Source organism: Colletotrichum spaethianum (assembly GCF_022836535.1).
Source record: "Colletotrichum spaethianum MAFF 239500 DNA, contig06, whole genome shotgun sequence".
In the NCBI taxonomy this organism is placed as follows: domain Eukaryota; kingdom Fungi; phylum Ascomycota; class Sordariomycetes; order Glomerellales; family Glomerellaceae; genus Colletotrichum; species Colletotrichum spaethianum.
The window spans coordinates 1263822-1281542 of NW_026054776.1; the positions used below are offsets into that span (position 1 = coordinate 1263822).

The 17721-nt window shown below is 54.3% G+C and overlaps 3 protein-coding genes and 1 non-coding gene across 4 annotated transcripts; 2 read left to right on the forward strand and 2 right to left on the reverse strand.

Moving 5' to 3' along the window:
• The first annotated feature begins 4621 nt into the window (after nt 1-4621).
• ColSpa_tRNA_090 lies at nt 4622-4711 on the forward strand. Its single transcript is given in 2 exon segments — nt 4622-4659; nt 4677-4711. It is a non-coding gene; the product is annotated as a tRNA-His (tRNA).
• Nucleotides 4712-5540: 829 nt separating this feature from the next.
• Nucleotides 5541-8833, reverse strand: ColSpa_03353 (pre-mRNA-splicing factor CWF10; the record flags this gene model as incomplete). Its single annotated transcript, XM_049269565.1, has 3 exons — nt 5541-6103; nt 6498-6585; nt 6659-8833. 3 exons carry the CDS (start codon nt 8831-8833, stop codon nt 5541-5543), a joined length of 2826 nt encoding a protein of 941 aa, XP_049125522.1.
• Nucleotides 8834-9573: 740 nt separating this feature from the next.
• Nucleotides 9574-10983, forward strand: ColSpa_03354 (acetyl-CoA acetyltransferase; the record flags this gene model as incomplete). Its single annotated transcript, XM_049269566.1, has 3 exons — nt 9574-9637; nt 9833-9908; nt 9972-10983. The coding sequence occupies 3 exons, from the start codon at nt 9574-9576 to the stop codon at nt 10981-10983; spliced, it is 1152 nt and encodes a 383-aa protein (XP_049125523.1).
• A 1133-nt stretch (nt 10984-12116) lies between these two features.
• Nucleotides 12117-17156, reverse strand: ColSpa_03355 (paired amphipathic helix protein pst1; the record flags this gene model as incomplete). The annotated part of the gene is made up of 6 exons (XM_049269567.1): nt 12117-12662; nt 12717-14417; nt 14472-15320; nt 15391-15994; nt 16041-16141; nt 16524-17156. 6 exons carry the CDS (start codon nt 17154-17156, stop codon nt 12117-12119), a joined length of 4434 nt encoding a protein of 1477 aa, XP_049125524.1.
• Nucleotides 17157-17721: the final 565 nt, after the last annotated feature.

Below are 17721 nucleotides of genomic sequence, written 5' to 3' on the forward strand. Positions count from 1 at the left end.
TAACAATGCAAGCACCTGTTGTTGTAGTTATTTGGGGGATGCGTACGAAGGGGTTAGGTACTGCAGTGGACTGCAGCACACGGGGTTGTCGACCAGGGGCCAGCAGATCTTGGTGGAGACGGCAGGTTAGAAGAAGAGTGTGGTTATATTGATTGATTCGGGTGACTTGCAGGATGGCGAGCGTGTATTGTGTGTGTGCTCCTGCATGTTGAAGGCAGCGTCAGTTTGCGAGGTAGGTACTCTGTATTGGCACTGACGTGGAATCCATGGACGAATGGCAAGGGCAGTGGTCTTTGGTCGTGTTTATGGACCAATCATAAATCAACAAAGGGGCTCAAGGTTTGCCAACTGCCATCAGCGAGAGACATGTCCGACTCGTTAGTCTTTCCGCCCTGGGCGACACTAAGAAATCCGACGCAGCAGACGGCGAGTCGAGGGAGTACTGGATATTGCTACCTTTTTGTTGTCTCTCTCTCTCTCTCTGTCTCTCTCTCTCTCTCTCTCTCTCTCTCTCTCGCCCCGCCAACTCTCATATAACAACACTCAATCCCATACGTTGCGCAGGTAGGCAAGAAAGATACCTAAGACCCTAGATCCAGAACGTCGAGGACGGTGCGGTGGGTAATGTTCGGACGGCCGGAGCCCACCGATCCCTCTACAAACCATGACCATGTCCGAAGAACCGTCCAGCGCCTGTCTTGCCCTCTGGTCTTTCTTCCCGATTTCCTCGTTCGCGTTGCTTGTCTCGCCCAGCCATCCTCTTGGCTTCCGGAGGGCCCAGCAATGAAGCAGTAAACTACGGCGTCAGGGACTCGAGATATGCGCGGTAGGTATTCTTGGCGCGTAGCCTGTTTGGTTTCCAGCAGTCCGAGGACTGCCAAGGTTTTGGAGGCGATGAGTATCACCATCATGACGGAGAGACACTATTTTAGCCTTCAACTTTCCCCTGAAATCGGGGGCATCGGAAAAGCTTAGACGGTGGTAGAATGTTTTGCCTGCAGCACTGCGGCGCGACCTGCTGAAGCATGAGATGTGATTTTTGCCGTTCTGGCGACGGCGTGGCGGAGCACAAGCATGAAAACATGTCCTCGTGCCTGGCAGCCTTACCTAGGGAACTCTACGTCTTCCAAGGAACATTCCATGCGTTTGCCCTACCGAGGTTTGCGTTCCTCTGGGTCGCTTGGCGACGAAACTTGTCTGAAGGAAACGGAGATGGGGGCTGCGAATAAAAACAACGTCGACAGCGAGGCGATGCCGAAACAACATGCTTAGTCTGGCCTTACATTGTCGCCGCCTCTGCCTGTGTCGCGTGAGTCTCTTCGTTATCTCCTGCGTATGTGGCTGGCGTTGTTCCGATGAAGATGTACGCAATACCGCATGAGCCTGTATAGTACAACGCGCAGGAGGGAAAGGGTGGCACCCTCGGTATCGTCGCAGTTACTCCACAGTTACAACGGTGATAGAGTTCGGCCCCCATGGCTTCACCGTGGCAAAGGGTGGCGGGCCTGCCAAAAAGCGAGTCTGTTCTTGGCTCGTGTACTTTCCGCCTTCGTTCCCGCACGGCGTTGAAGAAACAAGGTTCCCCCATGTTGGCGTCGCCCAAAAACCCGTCGGCAGAAATTGGGAAGACTGGCTCCCACTATCCGTGCGTTCCTTTTCCTTCCGTCTCGCTCGCGTGGCTTAGAGTTGATTTGATCGAACTTTGGAATCCGCATCGCCGCCAACCTTGGCATGCCGACCGCCCCCTCCATCTCTTGAAGTACCAGCCGATATTTCGCCATGAGCCTAGCGTCACAGCCATGTCCACTATGTACGATGTAAGTCGAGACGACGTCTGTGGGGTCGGGTTTGTGGAAGGCTAAGTGACTTTGAAGGTTTGCCGGGGTTTATGGGTTTCTCTACATGTTTCCTAGGTACACGGGGCGACGAGATATGGTGGCAGCGAAAAGTATTGCAGGAACCAGGGTTAGGGGGACGTTGGAATCATGAGGGGCAAGGGAGAGCCGACGATGAGAAGAGGTCCAGCTTGCTGGGGGGGGGGCTGGCCCCCATCAGCCACAACCGCTCCAACTGGCGTTCCTCGGTTGCCAGGCGCGTTGATCTTTGGGCAGCGAAAAGTGTCAATCTTTCTCCCGTTCGAGGAAAACCATGCCCAGTCCATTCAAGGCCTAAAACGCTGGTGTGGCTGTTTTGCTGTCTTTCCATCTCCTTGGTATCTCTCTAGCCTGGCACGCGCACTCTCTCGAGAAAACGACCCCCCCCCCCCCGTTTGGGAAAGTGTAGAAGGGGTAAGATTCGCGGTGTTTTTATTTTATCCTTTGATGGCGCGTGCCTGTACGGTGGAGCCTGGAGTGGTGTAAAGTCGGTGTGTGCGAGGAGGAGTCCTTTCGCGTGTCCTTGGTGCCAGGGTCCGGTTTGCTGGGATGGATAAGAGGGGCGGATGGCTGGGGCAACTCAAACTGAGGGGCGAGAAGGAGATGGACCATTGTACGAACCGGTAGAAACCGGGGGGTGAGGCAATACCAAGCAGGGGCAGTGTAGCTGCAGCAGCAGCAGCCTCAAGCTTCTGTCCCATGTATTGAAGACGAGGGGGGAAAGAAACTCCGCATCCAGAGACCAACAGATACCGGTCGCTATGTAATGGCAACGGCTGGGCCGGCCTTTGAATGACGAGGTAGCTGTCTAGCTCTCGGCCGGCCTCCGGGGGTCGCAATGGGGTCTCAGTGGAGGAAATTCTCGTGTACGCCGTTGGACGATCCCCAGTCGATCGGCGTTCCGTACGGCCGGCCATGACGACGAAGTTGGGGAAAGATAGATAAAGAAAAAGAAAGGAGGGGAGAGACGGGGCGTCGTTTGTCGGGAGGGCTCAAGGCCAACGTTCAGGGCATCCATCGGCTGCGCCGACTGTTCCGGTTCGTCGATGGTGGGAAGAGGGGCTGCTGCTTGAAACTCGAATCTCGATGTGACTTGGCAGACTGTTGAGAGGATGTCACGAGCATCGACGGTACATCGGTCAGGGCAGAGATGTGCCTTTTCCCAGCATGTGGGATAGGCTATATGGGGAGGGTAGTATCTTGCCGATACTTTCCCATATCATTTCGACAATACCGTGATTGCCATCGGCCCTTTTGGTGTCGACGTCTAGTCTAGAACGAAGGGGCATGTCGATACAGGAGTAATAATGTTGTGAGCGGAGCTGCAATTGTCACAAAGGTTTCGTTTCATTTCTGGGGTTGTCGGGGCACGCTCACTCCTATTCACAGTAGGGAGTTGTTTCACGACGGCTGGGTCTACCAAGGCATACAGCTCCCCTCGACATCCGTCACGGATATGAGCGTTCCCGTAGTGACGCTCTTGTCATATCGTGCATGCCGGGCAGCTATGGTGATGATACAAATCGTGTGACTTGATCCTCAATTAGGGGCAATATCTGTTCCATACTGCACGGAAAGAATGACACTTGGCCAACTGCATGTCGTCGTCACCGGAGCCTGCAACCTTCAGCACATCGGGACTCTGCTGCCTTTGCAGAAAGTAGTAATTAACGCATTACACTTGCTGATTAGGTATGCCACCTTGAGAGTTGGTCTTTCTGGGGTAAAAAGGCAGCCATCAATGTCCTCACAGATGCTAATGCTTCTCAGGCCAGACATGCCCTTTGTATGGCATGAACACCATATCACAATGGTCTGCGGCTAGAGGAATGTAATTGAAGCTGAACCAAGTCGCTGAAACCGACTATTATATTGACCATGAGCTCGGATGTATGTTGTTCTGGGTGACAGGACTTGTGATACGAACATCCTTCACCTGCCACAATTATGCGGTCATATGTTCCGATACGTCTCGGACAGTGAGAGGCAGTAGTTGTTTGTTTTTCATTTTGCTCTCTCTGTGAAAGATGATGGTATAGATTGTGTTAAGTCCACTAACCTATTCATGTGGTCTCGCTTCTGGAACAGTAGTGAGTATCAAATATTCGAATGTAGTAATGATGTGTGCTAACTGCTAAAGCAGGAACTTGCAAATACGGGAGCTTGCCATGGCTCGAGTATTCTACCAAACGTCTTCTTATAAGATTCGCATACATCTACTGCAAACCACAGACAGGCATGAAGGTTGCAGTTATTGCATCTCTTGAGCTACTTGCAAAGCGAACATGCCATCATACACGGGCGGGAGCTGGTTCAAACCCGAGTGCACTCAGAAAGCCAGAGAACATCCCAACTTCCAAGCCGGGGCTAAGTATACCCAGGCTCCAGGCTCATCGTCATTCACGTACGGTTGAATTGGTTAGTCGTCAAGCCAGCAATTGCTTCAGCCGGCGGCAGCAACACACGAAACAATTCTGAAGCTGACGATGCATCTCCCAAGGTCAAACATGCGCACCTTCGCGCCTTTTGCACCCCGGTGCGTATACCGAGAACTGTCTCGAAAGCAAGAGAAAATACAGTAACCAGTTCGGATTCTTTTTGCATTCTTGCCAGCAATCGTAAAGAACCAAACCCAGACGCACAAGTGGGACTCTCTTTCCATGCACAGCAAGCTTTCGCTACATGAGCCCTTCCCGGTGTGGGAACGGTCAAGCAAGGACCCGGTTTCTCCGTGGCCCGTAAAATTCGCCCAGATCGTCTAGTTGGTTAGGATGATACGTTGTGGTTCTTCTATACAGCGATCCGTGTTGACGGCGGTTCGAATCCGCCTCTGGGCAATTTACCTTTTTCTTTTTCTACTTTTTTTTTCTTCGCGTGGACCGATGCGTTGAGACCGTCGTTGATGAAGCTGCGCTGTAGTTGTCAATTGTCTCTTTTTTCCAGAGTCGATATATCTGTTTGTAAGTCTGGTGGCGGAGCTCAACTCGTCAACAAAGGCTCTCAAAAATGACTCGTGCGGGTGGCCGACTTGCTCCCCTACCAGAAGCCTTTTTGGACATGCGTATCTGTTCCTGTTACTTGTCCCTCGAGCCAAGTTTGTCGGGCATGAGCGGTGAATCAAGATGAAAAGACAAAGCCACGTGCATACTCGCCCAGCGCCGGACCCTGATCGGAGCTCCTCATCGGCGTCCCAGTCCCGCTTGGTCTCCGAGGATGGTCAAGTTCAGATTGCCAGTCACCCGTGTGTAAGATAGAAACATTTCATCAGCAACCTCCAACGAACAAGACCGACACACCATCCTCCATAACACCGCACTCTCCATCAAGTCCGCATACAGATGGCATTTAGCGGAGCACTTCCCTAAATGGCCGCAACAGGAGACCATGTTTTAGAAAGAAAGCGGCAGACGCTCAGTCGCCCAATTTTAGTAGTTTTCATTGGTATACACAACAGCCCGAGCTCTGGTCGTCTCATGGCCGGTTCATCTACTCAGATGCCACAGCCTCTTTGCCCCGTCACCTGTGAGGCAAGCCCTGATCGGCGTGAGCATGGCCCCTTACTAGCACGCAAGCGCCATGCCGCGCTGTCCAAACAACTCGGCATCGCGGCCATCGACTCTTGATGTCCCCGCGTATGTCCTCACACTTCGCTAGACACTGTGACCCTTAGTCACCAAGCGCGCCACTCTCCATAAGGCTTTGATAGAACTCGGGCTCCAAGAAGGTCGCCACGCTCACATCCTCGCTAAGACCCTTTCTTCTCCTAGTCTTCAGCACAAAATCCCTGGCAGTCGCCTGAGCGCTGGCTGGCTGTAGCGGCCGGATGATGACCTCCTTGTCAAGAGGGTCGCCTGGCACAATGCTCCAGCTGTCAAACGTCAAACTGACCATGGCCATACCCTTGGTCTTGATGCGCAGATCCGTCTCGAAACCAAACGAGTCGATGACGGGAATTAAACCGTTGACACGGTAGAGAGGCGTGCCCGCTACCGGACCATCCTGGAGGACGTGACCACGGCGTCTGGCGAGCGTCGTGTAGACCTCCGTAGCAGAGTCCTCAGGGCCTGTCACCGAGACGGAATACAGCGGCTCCATCAATCGAGGAGAGGCCATCAGGAACGACGAGTAGCAGGCCCGCCTAGAGGTGGGGATGATTTGACCGCCTCCACGGAAGATGGCTTCCGATGCCAATGACACATCAGTGATCCTGAACTTTGTATTCCGAATGGCTGTTCAACACAAAAGTCGTTAGCGGTTGGTTGCTCGTCAGCCAGCAAAGGCTGGGGAATGGTCTGATGTGGGGACTGAATGCTCTCCTAAGGGCCGTGCCCCCATCCCCAGTCAACCGCAGCCCCTCCTAGAGGCCTGATTATGGGATGAGGTTTCGTGTTCAGAAGCAGGTTTTGATCTGTCAGGCTGGGGTCAGGGGAAGGAAGCAATGGTCGTGTTGCTAATGCAAGCCATGCCCCAAAACCCAACCCCAACCCCAGTTCCATGTGTAGGACCCTCCCGTGAGCTAGTCCCGCCTGGTCGGGGACCAATGGCGGCGCTGCTGGCAGGCTCCACGTACAATACAAAGACAGGAGGGGGTAGTCAACAAGGGCAAGGGAAATAAGGACTTACGCTCTTCACACAGGGGACCTTCTCTAGTCGCCCAGCTAAAACCTTGGCGAATGGTCTCCTTGACCGTTGTCAGAAGCTTCTTGTCAACCTGTAGCGTCTATTAGTTTATTGCTCATCCCAACGAGTTCAGGTGGGTTCAGGAATGGGCTGCAAAGCCTTACCTCAGAGGGCAGTGTATCGTCCTGCAGGATGTTCGGGCCCATCTCGTCGGGGCCGAACGCCCAAATGCTTCTCGCTGCCAGCTTGTCCCAGCCGTAGGTCTCTTCGAAGTAGTTGGCCGTCTTGCGAATGGGATCCCTAATCTTGACCTTGCCTGATTCGATGTCTTCTGAAATGCCCTTGTCCAGCTGCTCGGCCACCATTGTGATTTTGTTCTTCTTGTTCGGTGTGATGGCGTAGCATTTTGTCGCGGATTGCTCCACGACGGTCTCACAGAATCGCGTGACGGGATCCGACACCTTGATTTCCATGTCGGCGTACAGGCGTCTCAGATCGTGGAGAACACAGTCCATGTACAGTTCACCGGTGCCCAGCACGATATGTTCTCCTGATTCCTCGACCTTGGTGGTGATCAAGGGGTAACTCTTTTGGATCTTCCGCAGACCGTCAAGCATCTTGGGAAGTTCTGAAGGGTTGATAGGCTCAACAGCCACCTTGAGGACGGATTCCGTGAAATGTGTAACAGGCTTGAAGATGTAAGGATCCTCGTCATCCTCGAGCTTGGGCGGAACGAGGGTTGCTGTCTTGACAATGGAGTTGTCGACTCCACCAAGAAGCACGTAGTTGCCCGCCGGTACACCGTCCGTCGGGATATTGTACCTTGACTCACCGATGAACACATCGGAAATTGTTGCCATGGCCATATCTTCGTCGTCGTCTGTCGAGTATCCTTCTCCCAGGACTCGAACTTGCATGCCGGGACGAGCCGTACCGCTCAAAACACGACCAAATGAATAGAAGCTTTTGGCATCCGCCGTGCTGAAGAGCTTTGTGACGTGAACAACCAAAGGCCCATCTTGGTTACAAGACTTCATGGACTCAGCCAGCTTCGTGTCCAGAGGGCCTGTGTAGTATTTCTCCAAATACCTCTCTGCAGACTCATCGGGTGACGGGATGTGGCGTACGATCATGTCGACGAAGCCAGTCGAGGGACCAAAGAACTGTTCGCAGACGAGCTTCAACAATACTTTGGCGTCAGCCTTGTACTGAGACGGCTTCAGAGTGATGCCCAGGCCGCCCAAAACCACCTTCAGGTCTTCAGGGCTGTCGCTAATGGTATGTGTAAAGATCTTGTATATGGGCTCCAGGACGAAGTTGACGAACGACCGACTCGAGCGGGCTTCTAACGGCTTGCGCGTAAAGTTCCTCTTCTCGGGGTTGAAGTAGACGTCTCCCCACAATCTCTTTGCGAAATCCTCTGTGTTGATGCCGCCGTAGGTATCGGCGTACATCTTGGCGAACGACTGCAGAGTGAAGCACCATCCCATGTCTGTGCAAGCAAAGAGAACGTTGCCCTTTTCAGGGCTTATCCGCTTCGCTTCGCCTTTTCCTGGAATTGTGTTTTCAATGACGGTGTTGACCTCCTCAATCACATGCTTGAGCTTGAAGTACGCGTCCTTGGGCGGCAGCTTGAGCTCCAAGATGAGGCGATCCATCTTGTTGATGATGAGTGTCAAGGGAATATCCTCCAGAACCGCGTGCTTGATAATCTGCTCCGTGTTGACTTGGACGCCCTCCACGACATCGACGACTAAACAGACTCCGTCGGCTAATCTCAGACTAGTCGCGACTTCGTCAACAAAGTTGACGTGGCCAGGGGTATCCAGAATGTTGACCAGGTGGGATTTTCCCTTCGAGCTCGGCAACACCAAGCTCATTGGCGACGCCTTGATCGAAACTCCTCTTTCTCTCTCGACGATGTGGACATCGGTGTATCTGAGCTGCTCGTCTCTCTTCTTGCCGACCCGGCGCTCGAGTCTATCGGTGATGTCATGGGTCTCCAGCACAAGCATGTCCATGAACGCGGTCTTTCCGTGGTGGAGATGTCCTGCCAGCGCAACGTTCCTTATTTGGTCGGGGAAGTTCATGAGGTCCGTCATGAAGCTGCGCTCGAAGAAGACTGGCGGCAGGTCGGCCTCCTCGATGTTGAACTTCTTTTGCTCGACAGGCGCAATGATCGGTTGCGTGAGAAGCTGCTCATCTTCCTCTCGTACCAGCACTTCGACTTCATCTCCGTATACTTGTTGCGCCGTCGGGTAGTACTGCTTGTCTTCGTGCAGGATGATCGCGTTCGATGGGCCATCATCTGTTTCCCAGGTCAGCCAACTATTCGACATCAACAGCGCGAGCAGTACGAACCGTCGATTTCCATCAATTCTTGACCAGTGGCCGCGGGCGCTTCGCTGGCATCGTCACCGTAGACGTAGTCGCCCTCCGCTCCCCTTTCAGACGCCTCTTCAGAGCCGACATCCTCACCAATGAAGTTACCGAACCTGTTTCAATGCGTCAGTTCGATGATCTGGTCGTCTTCAAGGAACTTGGACTCACTCATCGTATAAATCGTCCATTTTGGCGTCTAGCGATGTAAAGGGGGAATTTTATCGCGGGTTGCCAAACGGCTGTAAGGATTCTCGATCTAGGCGCAACCGCGTTTAGCATGACGCCGCTCGCAAAGTTTCTTGCAAGGCTGGAGTGTGGCTTGAGCACGTGTGTGGCTGCGAGGCTGAGTGGCTGTAGCTCACTGATTGGCCGCGCGTCCGGCGCTACAGAAGCAGGTACATCAGATACCTAGGGTAGACAGGGGGTCAATGCTTCGACGGACCGACAGCTGCTGCGCCACAAGGTCCCGGAGCCACCAAAGCGGTGTCCGCAGGGTCGGAGCAACCCCACCAAACATCAAAAGGCGCCGAGGGGTTAGGTAGGAGGAGTACATCGTTCTGATAAGTGACCAGCACCCAACAAAAATTGGCCGTTAAATTCTCCGTCTCTGCTCGTTCAAGCACGCAACGGCTCCCGGATCGCTTTTGGACTCTTTCTCCCCAGCTTCTCTCAAGACTACACCGCAACCACCTTCAAGATGGCCAACCTTCCCCCGTCTACATCGTTTCTGCCGCCAGAACCCCCGTTGGTTCTTTCTTGGGGTACGGATGAGTCCACTGACACATGTCGTCTTGACCGCCTGAACCACGAAAGCTAATTGTTGTTTTCTCGTCTTCCAGCTCTTTGTCTAGCCTGAGCGCCACTCAATTGGGTGCTCACGCCATCAAGGGTACGCAGATGTCTCATCAACGGTCCGAGACGAGACGCGGGGCAAGCTAACATTCACCCCTCCACAGCTGCCGTCGAGCGAGTTCCCCAGATCAAGCCCGAGGACGTCGAGGAGGTCTTCTACGGCAATGTTCTGTCCGCCAAGTACGTCTGACAAACGAGACCCTGAACAAAGATACATTGCGCAGATTCTGACTCGAGAACCAGCCTGGGACAGGCCCCCGCCCGCCAATGCGCTATCGGAGCCGGCCTCTCGCACGGCGTTGCCGCCACGACCGTCAACAAGGTCTGCGCCTCGGGCATGAAGGCCATCATCCTAGGTGCCCAGACTATCATCACTGGCAACGCCGACATCGTCGTCGCCGGTGGCACCGAGTCCATGACGAACACCCCCCACTACCTCCCCGTCCTCCGCAACGGCGCCAAGTACGGCGACCAGACCCTTGTCGACGGTGTCCTCAAGGACGGTCTGACCGATGCCTACGGCAAGAAGGAGCACATGGGCATGGCCGCTGAGCTCTGCGCCAAGGACCACGACATTACCCGTGAGCAGCAGGACGAGTACGCAATCAACACCTACAAGAAGGCTCAGGCCGCCACCGAGGCCGGCGTCTTCGCCAAGGAGATCGCCCCCATCGAGGTCTCCGGTGGCCGCGGCAAGCCCAACGTCAAGGTCGACCGCGATGACGAGGTCAAGAACTTGAACGTCGAGAAGCTCAAGGCCATGCGCCCGGCTTTCATCCCCAACGGCGGCACTGTCACCGCCCCCAACGCTGCTCCCCTCAACGACGGCGCCGCCGCCGTCGTCCTCATGTCTGAGGCCAAGGTCAAGGAGCTCGGTGTCACCCCCATCGCCAAGATCCGCGGGTGGGCCGACGCCGCCCGCGAGCCGGAGCGCTTCACCATTGCCCCTGCCCTGGCCATTCCTAAGGCCATCAAGCACGCCGGTCTCACCGAGAAGGATGTTGACTTCTACGAGATCAACGAGGCTTTCTCCGTCGTCGCCCTTGCCAACATTAAGCTGTTGAACCTCGACCCCGAGACCGTCAACGTCTTTGGTGGCTCCGTCGCCATTGGACACCCCTTGGGCTGCTCCGGTGCTCGCATCGTTACCACCCTTTCGACCGTCCTCCGTGAGAAGAAGGCCAAGATCGGTGTTGCAGGTATCTGCAACGGCGGCGGTGGTGCTTCTGCTATTGTCATTGAGAGCCTGCAATAGAGCAGACAAAGCTATCATACCAACACGAAATGACACCTTCGGAGCTCCGAGCTCATGCGGCTCGAATCGATTAATAAACTCGGGAGGCCGCATGGGGCCGTGGCCCGGTAAAACGCGCACAGCCAGCGGCGTCCCACTTGGGACCTTGCGCTTTTCTCAAGTCCCTTTGCAGATATTTGACGCAATGGTGGAAAGCATGCAAGTTCGTCATAACATCGCCTGGCGCAGCGGGCTCATCCACCACCACCCCAAAAAATAGCTAGTATACCAGCGTTTTAGATATAGCGCAATGGGCGACCATTGCAGATCTTTTTACCTAATATCACGAATCAGACGACGCAACCTCTTCCGATTTTGTCCAGTTCCCACGTAGCTGCCGTGCTTTGCGTCTTTTTCTGTCTGTCCCTCGGATCGATCCCTTATTGATTAGATGATCTGATATGTACCCACCCACGTTGCATATCTTCGAACGGAGAGCTGTGGCTATGCTTTGCGCTGATTAGTATGCACGACTTTTGACGGGCGTTTGGTTTACATGGTTGCGCTCTAATAACCGCGATATCGGCCTTGTGGGGTGGATCTTCACGCGGTCAGGGATGATATGGGCTTGTCATTACTCGGTACCAATCACAGCACGTGGAAGCATGGCGCTGGTTGGGGTTGCAATGCTTTTATGTGCAAATACAGCTATTGTACACTTGCGAAAAATCAAGCTCGATGAAGGAAATAAATTGAAAAGGACACACTCCAAGAGGATTAGGAGCGAAACCAAACCACTGAACACTTCTAGGCGAGGACCCCTTGCCGGTTTCCTCTCTGATCGTCACACCGAAATAAAGTCGAAATCGAATAGGAAATAAAGCAACGCCAAACCCATTCCACGCCATCCCATGCCAACCCATCCCACGTTTTACCGAGTGTGGTCGGGGTATCAAGAGACAAACCCATGTAAGTTTTTGGGTAACATGGCAGTCATGCCGCTCTGCACCGCTATGCCGCCTGGTATCTTCGTAATGTGAATTTTCAGTCTTCGCCGTTCCCTTCCCCATCTCGCAAATGCCGCCACCGTCATCGCGTGAGCCTTGAGAACAGGAAATGCCCTTCAGTAACAACGTACACTGCAGAGCGCTATCTTACTCTGCGGTGTCCATTGCGTCTCCGGCGTCAGAAGAAGGGACTGTACCCTCCTTCAGCCATTTTGACCAGCCTTCGTTGGACTTCTGGACATCGGCCTGGCTCATACCCTTCATCCAAGGACTGTTGAAGACAAACTTCTCGCGAAGCTTGGTATCACGCTTGTTGCTCGCGTTTTTAAGCCTCTCGAGGTGTCGCTCGCGACTTTCTTTGTCTTTGGGAACGTTATCGTAGACGAAGTACTCGGATGTGCCCGCCTTCCACACCATCTTGCTGGAGTTCAGGCAAATGCTGATGGAAAGATCTTCATCGAAGGAGATGGGCTTGGGGATCTGGCTATCCTCAAATTTCTCGTCGCTAGAAGGAAGGTTGCGTGCCAAGACCGTCTTCTGAAGCTTGTGACGAGGCACACCTTCTGTTGGCTCCACTTGGATAAATGAAGAAATGTAGTATTGCCATCGGTCCTTGGCCTTCATCTCGTCCATGTAGAACGTGGTATCCTCGCGTTGCAGCCAACGGACTGAGGCCTCTGACTTTTGCGGGAACTGCAAGATTGAGTGTTAGATATGTCAGGTGAAACGGACTATACTTGAACTTACCCAGCAGATGACAAACATCTCGCCATCCTTGACACACTTCTCTGCGTACTTTCGAGCAGCAATCTCGGCCTGGTAGTTCGTCTCCTCCTTCTCGCGGCTGTGAAGATATTGCTGGATGAGATCTGGAGTCTTCTCCTTTGCGTCAGTGCTGCTGCAGGTGAGGGCGAGGCGGCACAGAGTCTTGAGAAGATCTTGAATGGTGTACAACTTCCAGCCGCTTTTGAGGTAGTAGTGACGCAGAACATCTTGATACCGGATCTCGTCGATATCGCCAGTGATGTATTCCTCAACGAGCTCAAGGGTCTTCGGCCAGAAGGTTGAAGGATCGTCGTTTGGACCAAAGTAGTTCAGTGTGTTATCGGCCAAACCGATATCCTTCGCCGGGCGGGGTCGGTTGACACGGTTGATCTCTTCGAGAACACTCTCCTTGCTCTCCTTGACGTCTCTGAGGCGCGTGTAGACCGTCTGAAACACGTTGAAGAAGACAAAGATGGTCTGGTTGCAGAAGAAGTTGTACCAGGGTCGGGAGAAGAACCCGTCGGCCTTCAGCTCGCCATCAGCAGTCAGAAGGGCGTCATCTCCCGTCGTGACAATGGGTTGCGGCACGATTGGCATCCAGCGTTCGTTCGACACATCCGGGCCATTACCATCTTCTGGGGCATCGGGCATCTCCTCTTCGTTGGCTGAGCCCACTTCAGGAGTCGTCTCTTTGCTGCCAGATGCTGCGCTTCCTTCCTTCTGCGCACGAGGCTTTGAACCATTGCGGCCGGGGTCAAGCACACCGCGGAGCAGATCGCCTCTTCTGCCGGCACGACGACTGCGGCCATTGGTAAGCTCGGTGGGAACAGTCTCTTCCGCGTCATCTTCTTCTGACACGTCCTGGAGTCTAGGCAAGCGTCCATCGATCTCTTCCTCGGGAATATCGAAGAAGGCGGGGATGAAGGTCTCGAAGAAGTCGGAAATGCGTTCCTTCTCTGGGACGCTGTGCTGGCCGCTACTAATAGTGTAGAGCATCATCAGACGAAGCAACTCAACGACAACCTTCTTGTCGGAGAAGTCCCAGACCAATTGATGGCGCGGAGCCTTGCCCTTCAGGCTGCGCTGGCGCCTCTGTTCCTCCGCCTTTGTCTTGATAACGTCGACGAGATGCTTGGCCGAGAGGTTTCTCTTGTCATTCTGCTTGACCAGAATGCCCATGTGATCAAGACTCTTGAGATGCATGTGCTCGACTTGAGCGTGCCATACCTTCTCCCACTCTCGCTGAGAGAATCGCCATTCCTCGTCCTTCTGCTTCATGCGTGTCAAAACGATTGGGACAACGTTGAGCGGGTTCGAGAACAAGTCGTTGACAACTTCGGGGCCCTTGTCACCATAAATTTTCTTGCAGACGCGCTTGAAAACTGATGTGCTGTGCCCCGCCAAAGCTTGCGGCATCTGGAAGTGCTCCCTCTCCAATGGCGACATCACGCTGATTTGCTGGGCCACAGGCTCCAAAAGCTGGATGCACTTCAGGTTCGCCTCGATATTGAAGTCGTAATCGTGGCGTTCTTCCTCGATGCGGTGCAAACCCTCCTCAAACCCGTTCTTGCGATGTGCGACGAAGCCTGAATCTTCTGAGGCCCAAGTGGGATGCGAGGCCCAGTCGTCGTTCAGGACAGAATTGCACAGTTCGTCACGGCCGCTGCAGGGCTTGAGGCGCTCCTGGAGAGATGGTTAGCCATGGTGAGTGATAATTAAAAAATTAGTCAGACGTACCCTCTTAGGCAATAAACGGTAACTAGGGCCATAGCCTCGGCAGTTACTCAAAGACACTTTTCCGCTAGGCGGAGCAGGTCGATTGTCGACGACATCCTCGTGCGGTTCGTATTTGAGGAACGCTTTCCAGAAGCCCAGGAGTTCAGGGTTCGCAGCGAAGAAAACACTGCCCTTGTGAAATACCGTGTTTCGGTCGATGATCGACTGGCTGAAAAGGTTGCAGACCTTGAGGAACTCGTTGAACGCAGTCTTGTTGCTGAGATACTTCTTGACCTTTTCGAAGAAGGCGATCTCGTCTGAATTGGTTGTAGAAGAAGCCGGAGGTCCCAGAGGCTCGGGCAGAATTGGTGTCAAAGTCGGCTCAACTGCAGGAGCATCGGACGCAAGTGCCTTGTTGTGAGCCAGTTTCGCTCGCTTGTTGTTCGCGCCGGCAGGGGGTGGAGCGCCAGGAGCAACTCTGCTGACTGGAGGCGCCGTCTCAACAACAGCCGGAACAGGAATGGGTGTTTGCTTGTCCGTCCGAGGTCGCTTCTTGTTGTTCTCTTTGGAAGCACTGGGAGGCGCAAAGCTACCAAGGGGAGGCATCTTCTGACCGCCCATACTAGGTTGAGGGGTCTGATTCGGGCCCGGGCCGGGAGGGAGCTCATCACTAGGTCGTCCGGGCGTTCCTTTTCCTTGTCCAGCGGACTCAGGCAAGAACTGCTTGAAATCTTCAAGCAAGTCAGGTGCTGTGTGGAACAGCGTTGTAACCTGGGCATAGACGTCCTGGATGGGTTTTTGTTCCCGCTGATAAGTCTGGAGAATTTCAAGGAATTGTTTGTAAATCTCAGGCTTATCCTGAAAGCGGTTCTGCGGCGTGGTTAGTGCGCGAGGTCTCAGCTTTGGGAAAGAGGTGCCGACAAGGCCTAGATAGACTGACCTTGATTTTGTTGACGTAGCTAATAGCATGGTTGAACTCGACTGGACCGCGGCGTTCCATGTTTGCCTGTTGCTGCTGGTTGATAGCACCGTTGCCATTTGCGGGTCCTGTAGCCGGAGTTGGTGTATGCGCGTTGCGAGGCGGCTGCTGCGCATTGTTCGCATGAGCGGCACCCTGCAAGGGACCACGTTGCTGAGCCGTCCCTTGAGCTTCGAAAGCCGCAGCTAGGTTCTGAGCAGCAGGTCCGAAAGATCCAGGGCCATTCTGCACAGGCGTACTGAAGTTGGCCTCGGGGCTTTCGATGCTATGTTGAGGCTGCTGAGGGGGCGGCGGCTGCTGTTGCTGCCAGTTGTTTCCGCGCTGGGGGAAGAGCGGCTGTGAGGCACCGCTGGGATGCGCGTGACCCTCGACTTGCGTGCCTCTACCGGCAATGGATTGAACAGTGGTACCCATTGGCGTTGTAACTCTGATGGTGTTCGGATCGTTACCGGCGCCGCATTCGATTCGATATCCGGGCGGCAGGAAGGTGTTGAAGCCTTGGATCAGGTTGGGGTGGCCAGCGAAAAGCTCCGAGACGCGGTTGATAACCCCGGGAGTATCAATCCTGTCATGGTCAGCCGTGCCGAAAAGATGGCGAACGGAACACCTACGCTTGGCTCTTGAAGTCTTTCATGATGTCTAGGAAGCGGTTATACACGTCGGGCTGGTCGTGGAACTGTACCTTAACCTGGTCCAGATAGGTCAAGGCATCCTGTCATCATTATTAGCCCCTGCTCTCGACCACCAGTGATCAACTCGATTCCAAGCTTGACAGAAACCAGGTCCGCCTTCTCCGCCATGGCTGCGGTCGCGTGATTCCTGGGCTACGAGCAGGTTGATAAAATAGGCATTGTTGGGAGGGGGGTCAGGTGTATATGCGATGATGAAGGAGAGGCGCGCGGGTGGACGTGGGAGGATGGGAAATGTAATATTCACGCGGGTCGGCGCGGCGCTGCATCCTGCTTGGGAGACCTGCGCCGTATCGGCGCACCAGCCCACACTGGTTTCCACTTTGAATGGTCAAGCCACAGGCAAGAGCGTCGGCAAGCATGGCCATCTCGTTACGCGAATCCATAATGAAGTTTTGAACTTACGTTCAAAATCGGTTGTTGGCCATGGGCAATGCCGCCTTGCCCTTGTTGTTGCGTCTGGCCCTGGCCGCCAGGAGCGCCGGCAGGACCACTGCCGCTGTTTCCACCACCGCCACCGTATAACCCTTGTTGCATCGGTTGTTGGCCGTCGCGCTGCTGCAACGGGCCTCCAAATACAGGGGGGCCGCCGCTGGCGGCGCCAAGAGAATTACTAGGAGGAACGGTCGTATGCGGGATCGGAGCGAACATCTGGTGCTGGGCATTCGGGTTGTTGGGTCCGCCATGCTGCGGTGGTCTGCTGTTATCGGGTTGAAGGGGGCCGCCGAAGTTCGCGCCAGGCCCTGATGGAGCACCAAGGGGCATTGGGGGGCCTGAAGACCCTGAGCCATGGTTTGCGAGAAGGCCGCCGGGGCTGTGAATCGCGCCCATCGCGCGAGATGCAACCGGTTGGTGTATGGGGATCGAGCCGGCATTGCTGTGATGAGGAGGCCCTGGAGGATAGCCTTCGCGGCGACGTCTGTCGGCCTGTTCTTGTTCGCGTCGCTCCATTTCGTCGGCTTCCTGGGCGAGGCGGCGACGATTCTCGGCTTCGCGCTCGTAAGCGTCGGCCTCGTCGGCGGGTTTACCGCTCATCATCGTGAGATCGATCGTCCTCTATCATTCGGAAGTCAGTGACGAGCACGTAAAAGAGGTATGAGAAGGGAGGGGTTGTTGTGAGAGCTTGCGCCCTGAAGATCCTGAAGGGGGGCTGGATCTTCGACCGCGCAAGCTTTGCGTCGGCCACCGGCTGGCAGGAGACAGGGATCGGAGAAATGTCGAAACTTACAGACTGATGCTACAGAAGGTATAACTTCTACATGAGGATAAAGCGACTGGTCCCAGAATGCGGTATCGAAGGCCTACAAGGTCGTCCCGTAGAGAAATTTCGTGGTGGTTTACGAGCTTGGTAGCTGCTGCTCAAACCCCTTCCCGGCTGATTGGGATGAGAGCCCGCCGAGCGCGGAAGAAGCCGCATCACGTGGTGATAAGACCGTTATCAATTGAGATCCACTTTACTCATATCGATTCGGCATAGATGATTTCATCTGATGTCTAGAGTATTTCCAGATTTGTCGCATACGGTTCTATTGAGGATTTTCCTTGTATCATGTTCTGTTGATCCAGGCTTTGTAGATTTGAGTGCATAGGTTCTTAATTACGG